This window comes from Gossypium hirsutum, chromosome A07 (assembly GCF_007990345.1).
Source record: "Gossypium hirsutum isolate 1008001.06 chromosome A07, Gossypium_hirsutum_v2.1, whole genome shotgun sequence".
Taxonomy (NCBI): Eukaryota; Viridiplantae; Streptophyta; class Magnoliopsida; order Malvales; family Malvaceae; genus Gossypium; species Gossypium hirsutum.
Window position 1 is genome coordinate 78,259,137 of NC_053430.1, and position 6,112 is coordinate 78,265,248.

Here is a 6,112-nt window from a genome sequence, read left to right on the forward strand (position 1 = left end):
TTGCGAAATAGGGCCAGAGTGATTTCTGGATCCCCTGTTCTGACTTTAAAAATTCATAATAAATTTTACTAAAATAATTATAAGTTGTTATTTATATGTACAGACAGATTCCTTATTTAGTCTAGTTTTAATAGAAACAAACCTCATAGTCATTGAAATTTTTTATAGAGATATATCTGATTCGTAATACACAGAGGTCAAAGCAGTCGAACCCTAAAATAGGGGATACTTTAATTAATAAACTGTACTAATTGGCCCAATAAAAAATTCTATAAAAAAGTTAGTAAATAGATATATGAGTCTAGATTCAGGGAAAATTTACGGATCTTGATTTTGAGTTTCGTAACTCGAGATATGATTTTTCTTGTAACTGTGACGCGAGTAGCTAGAAAGCTGTGAATGTAGAAACAAATGATTTGAAGTTCTTAAATTGATAAATTATGTTCGGTAACCCCTCAAGCTCGACTCCGGTGATGGTCTCGGGCGTAGGGGCGTTACAGCTTGGTTCCTTAGCTTGCAGTATGACTCCATTATTATCACAATACGGGCTTGGTTAACCATATTGGCATAATTTTAATATACCAGTTATTACTTTTTCATACGATATTGGAAGCTATTTATTTGTTTATACATATTACATCATTTTTAAAAATCTATATTTCCCCCTTTTTTTAAAAAATAGTTTTATGTAGACACTATACAAAATTAAAGTTTTAAAACATAATAATTGAGTTAAGTGTCTCTAGTATGCTTTTTCCATCCTCTTATCCTTAAAGAGTGAGGACGGAAAATGTCTCAATCTAATGGTTAAGTTGCAAAGTAAGAAAATGATTATGAATTTTAACCATTTGATTAACAAATTTTTCATCCTTCATACCAAGTGAAGGCTTAAAGTTTTTTTGCCCTTTTGCGTTGCCCCCTTCCTTGTTTATTCCTTCTTGCTCTTTGATGATTCTTTGCCTCTTGTTTCATGTCTTCCCTCTGGTTTTCCTTTTTTTTTTGTTAAAGAATCTTATTGTTATTATTATTTTTTAGTTTACATTACCTCTTTTTTGTTGCTTAGGTTATTCCTCTTATGATTCAGACTAGGGACCATCTTTTGAAGGACAACACGAATGGAAAGAGAACTAAGCCATGGTCTCTATCATTGTCGCTTGTTGCTTTAGCGTAGCTCAGTTGTGTTGGCTTGTTATGATTGTGTTTCACGCTGCCTAATGGATAAGTACAATCTCCCTTTTTTTTTTTAACTTAGTTCTATGCAATGCCCTTATCCATTCTTTAAAAATGTCTACGTTGTTGTTGTTAAATCTGCAAGAGTTGATTCTTCTTTTAAAATGATGATATGTTTGAGGATATTCGAAGAATCAATTCTAAGATACAAGAATCTTAATAAGCTTAATTTAATTAACAACCCTTTTAATGGTACAATACACTTAAGAACAAAAGAAGCATTTCTTTTTAAATTTCTAAATGGGTTTGTGAGAGGCTTTTCTCAATTGGCTTCAAATGTATGGGTTTTTATTTTTTTTTCTTGTAATGTAAATATTTTTCTAATTTTTGATGAATTATTAGAAATATGTTTCTATTGAATTAGGAATTATGGTTTATATACTGTTGGATTTTATATATTCAAGCTTTTTAAATCAACATTCATCACTTATTAATAGATTTAAAGAAGAAGAAGATAAACTTTTTAGAGAATAAATAAGTGCATTTCCAAGATAAAAGAAGGAGAGGAGAGAGAAAAAGAAATGGCAAGAGAAGTAGGATAAAGAAAAAAAGGGAAAATTAAAAGAAAAATTTTAAATTACTAAAAGAATATAAAGATTGACCATATAATTTAACCTAATTTTTGTCTAAAATTATTAATTGCTAAATAATTAAAATATTAAAACTTAATAATATTAATGACATTTTATTACAAATTAAAATTTAATGATGAAAATATAATTCAAAGCATACGTAACTTTATATTTTACATAGTTTGCCCAGTTTTATTACACTTGGAAATTATTCACACCACAAACTTTTTATACCAAGAATATCCCTGCTTATATTACATTCTTTGATATTTGAAAAGAAGAAAACAGCCATTTCCTTTATTTTGTCTTTTTTCTGCTTGCTATCATTTTCCCGACACTTTTAAAATTCTCTCGTTTTTTAGCCCGTTTTCGAAATTCAAAGCCGAAGGCCATCAACGAAAGTAGCACCCTTCATACTTTACCTTCTCTCACCTCTAAGACAACCAAATAAGGGGTAAGATCCGTCTTTCTTTCTTTTTTTTTTAAAAAAAATTGTGGTTGTTTTTTCGGCATTTCTTTTTCTTTTATGTGATTTTAGATTTGTAGTTCGTTTTCGTTCAATCTTTTATAGTATAGGACTCACTGTCGAATCTTGCCACTGTATTTCAATTTATTGAATGTTCCCTTGCATTAAATTTACAAATTAGGGAACGATTGGGAACTTGTATTTCTAATTCTGGATTTGTTTTTCAAAAGATAATGCAAATTGAGTGATAACACATATAACAATGTAACATTCATGATATTTTTTAAATTCATATATTTGTTGAATGCCTATTTAGCAGTGAAATTGGATTTGAAATTCCTAAGGAATTCATGAATTGAACAAATTTTTGCGTTTTGTACTTTCCAAATATATTATATATTGAAACTCAACCAATTTATTCATGCGTTTCACTCTTATAATTTGTATAGCAAATAAAATTCAAAATTTCTAATTCACGTTTCCAAATACATTAACAGAATATTCCATTAAATATTCTAATTTGATAATTTTCATTTTAAAATCAACGAATTTGAAATTGTAGTTGCTAATTAATTAGAATTGAAACATGGTGACAAAGTTGACTTTAGCCTGAAGTCCCTATGCCCAGATCCTTAATGCTTAACGGTTCTAAATTTACTAGTTCCCAGCAACTGTTTTTTGCCCCCAGAATTTCTACTTGATGCGTGGGTTGGATTTGATGTATGGATTTGGAAAATGGGATAATGTTATTTTGTATATTCATTTTTCATGTCTAAATCTTCAATAGCGGAAAAATGAGATGAGGTCAAACTTCGCTTGGCAGTGACAGAATTGATGTCCACGCTGAGATCAGTCGGGATGTGTTTTGTTTTATCAATGAAGAACATTTCTTGAAAAAATGTGTAGTTATTATTGGTTTACGATTTTATTTGGCCAGTTGAGTTTTGACTTGCATTGAAATATTTATCCTGCTTGCATTCTTATGTGTTTCAATCTGATTGCATGAACATCTGTCAAGTGATAGTTTGCTTTGTTAGTGCAATAATTTCTACATTCTTAGTGTATAAATCCTGCTTATCTTTGCCTTCTGGACCTCGCAGTTTGGCATCTGTGACGCTAAGATTTAACAATCTGTTTGAATATATACTCACCATGAAGTTCCTAGAATACACTCCATTTGACCGGTAATTTTCAATTATTGAAAAGATCGAGTTGTATCTTTCTAACTTGAATTATGACATAAGTCTCATCTAAATTTTCTAGAATAAATGATTTCTTGAGAGAACTAAACCTTGGTGAACGTACCATCAAAGGGAGCCTTGAAGCATACTCTTGTAAGTTCATGTGCATAACTTGTCTAGTTGTCCTGAATTTAGAAAAAATTGATTCTAACTCAGTTTCTTTCTTGTTTCTAGGCAAACACACAGGAACTGATAAAAGACTTTCTCTCAGTTTGGAAAATGAGGTAAAGTGGAGAACGCTCAGCATGTGATATTTCGGTTCCTTTTTGCTTTAGAAGATTATTATTCAAGGGATGAGGGTTTTCTGATGCTTGTTTAATTCCAGATCCTTGACTCTCTTGGGAAATCTTCAGATACCGACTCCTCACCAGTTGAATTCCTGTTGAGCAGATCAAGGTTGTAAATATTACATTCAGTTTTAGTGAGTTTGTTTGTCTTTCATTTTATTTGAACCAGCTTTCTATCACATGCATTTCAGCCGGAAGACGTTGATCTACTTGGTGCTTACCCTCTATCACATGTATCCAGATTATGACTTAAGGTATCTCTGTAGCTTTTGTTGCAACAGCACATTGTCTTTTTTAAGAGAGCTTAAGAGGAGGGTTATGGGTAATGCCACTGTCAGCTTATTGGGCGACTTGGCAACCCGTTATATAGTTCTCCTGTTCTCTGCATTGGGAGTGTTGTCAAACGGCTTTGACAGACAGTTCAGTCAACTGTTGCTCTTGGAGGAGCTGAGAGTTCAATTCTCTCCATTTCCCAAATCTAATCCTGCTGGTTTTATGGGTTTGTTGGTATCCAATTTAAGTCATTCTCATGCCATTGAGTGCGTATACTGATTTGTATGGTTCCCTTATATTATGATATGGAATGTGCATCTGTGGTTTCAGTGCAGTTAAAGCACACCAGTTCTTCACTGAGGAAATCTGGGATACTTTTAAGCAGATTTTTGAAACCTACATGCTTGAAGCCTCAAAGGTATTACCATAATTATCTTCATTTATTCACTTCGACATTAGATTTCCTCAAATAATTTACCTCAGAGTTACTATTGTTGCAGTCCTCACTTATCACCTGTCCTTGTGGGTACTTATGTTGGTCAGCAATTTATCTAAGTGTATTCATTGGTTGCTTCCTGAGTTAGAATCATATGAAACTTTGGGCCTGTGGGTTTGTCTGTATGTCATTCAGCATTCATTTGATCATGGTATGTGTTACCCTCAAATAAGTAGGGTTTGCCTTGTTCTTAAGTTTCCAGCTTTATATCATTGACAGGAATGGATTGAGACATACGGGGGCAGTTCACTCTTGGAAACTGTGTATAAGGCTCTAGATGAGGTGAGCATAACTTCAAAAGACTACATGCAGGTTTCAGCTAGTGACGGTTTTAAAATGCCTAAGATATGCAGGTTGTGAATCTCTCGGAGTGTGAAATTTACAGTTATAATCCGGACTCTGATGCAGATCCCTTTCTGGAGAAAGGGGCAATGTAAGTCCCTTTTTCGTCTTTTCTTCATTATTTTACTAAAGTGATTTGTCACTCTGCTATAATTAACAGTTGGGGACTTATTTTTCAGATGGTCCTTCAGTTTCTTCTTTTACAATAGAAAGTTGAAACGTGTTGTGAGTTTCAGCTTTTGCTGCTTAAGGTGGGTGTATTTTCCATGATATTTATGATTCTTTACAAGCTTTCTATGATCACCTTTAGACCTCATGACCATATACTATTTCTGGCAGTAATTTGGTGGGTGATGGATTCCTTGCTGACAACTTATGTTCTGAGGAAGATGGTGAAATATTTGATAACATGGACATGTAACCAGTAACATGTACATCCTGCTTGTATGTGTACTGTAGAAACCCTTAGATATAGTGTGTAGTTATGTAATTGCAATGTTGCTCACATTGCGCTAGCTGAGTAGATTAGCTCTTCTATGTTGCTGTGTACATGTAGTAGGTAGTTATGCCATATGCAAATGGAAAATTGATATTTGATGTCTGTAAGATCGTGTGGAGTTTGAATTTAGGTTTATGAAGGTGTTGAAGGCATTATAACTTACCTGACTAGCTAGCTTTGTGCCTTTGCTTGAGGTGATAGTCCTATGTGCTGGTATATGCTAGAAACGGCAGCTTGTCGAAGCCACCCTTTTTTTTTAAAATTTTAAGGTTTAATGAAAAACGGACGAGGATCGACTTTTTGAAAATAAAACGTGGAGTCGCCACCGATCTTTTTGTTTAGGTGAGATCGGATCACTTAGGAATTTGGTTATTTTAATAAAACATTTTTGGTTTACTAAAACAACGATTCTAGTCTACGAAAATAGGAAAAAACGAGCTCGGGAGTCGATTACGTATGAGGAAGGATTAGCACTCTTACTACGCCCAAAATTGGTACCAAATCGATTAAATATTGTCTTTATATCTAAAATTTAAAGATGTTTTTAAAATGTGGTTCTTTTTTAATAACATTCGAGTAACCCGAGTTGGTTGCCAAAACCTTCTTGTTTCGACGTCCGAAAGCTTATAGTTCGAAATTACAAAAGGATGCTCAACTATTTGGTCCAACGAAAAATCGAAACCCAGCACAGTAGGGCACGATTTCT

At 33.1% G+C, this 6,112-nt stretch overlaps 1 protein-coding gene across 1 annotated transcript; it reads left to right on the forward strand.

The window, feature by feature from the left end:
- Positions 1–2,084: 2,084 nt before the first annotated feature.
- On the forward strand, positions 2,085–5,568 carry LOC107950647 (repressor of RNA polymerase III transcription MAF1 homolog). The gene is made up of 11 exons (XM_016885531.2): positions 2,085–2,256; positions 3,369–3,452; positions 3,532–3,602; positions 3,684–3,733; positions 3,835–3,905; positions 3,988–4,050; positions 4,400–4,487; positions 4,785–4,847; positions 4,919–4,998; positions 5,087–5,158; positions 5,247–5,568. Exons 2-11 carry the CDS (start codon positions 3,421–3,423, stop codon positions 5,326–5,328), a joined length of 672 nt encoding a protein of 223 aa, XP_016741020.1. The 5' UTR covers positions 2,085–2,256; positions 3,369–3,420; the 3' UTR covers positions 5,329–5,568.
- The last annotated feature ends 544 nt before the right edge of the window (positions 5,569–6,112 follow it).

What these genes read in the sequence shown, in the direction of transcription:
- LOC107950647 (XM_016885531.2), top strand. Translation starts at nt 3,421, where the DNA reads ATGAAGTTCCTAGAATACACTCCATTTGACCG. An exon ending in GAGCCTTGAAGCATACTCTT is followed by an intron (nt 3,603 to 3,683) that starts GTAAGTTCATGT and finishes TCTTGTTTCTAG; the next exon opens with GCAAACACACAGGAACTGAT. An exon ending in TTCCTGTTGAGCAGATCAAG is followed by an intron (nt 3,906 to 3,987) that starts GTTGTAAATATT and finishes CATGCATTTCAG; the next exon opens with CCGGAAGACGTTGATCTACT.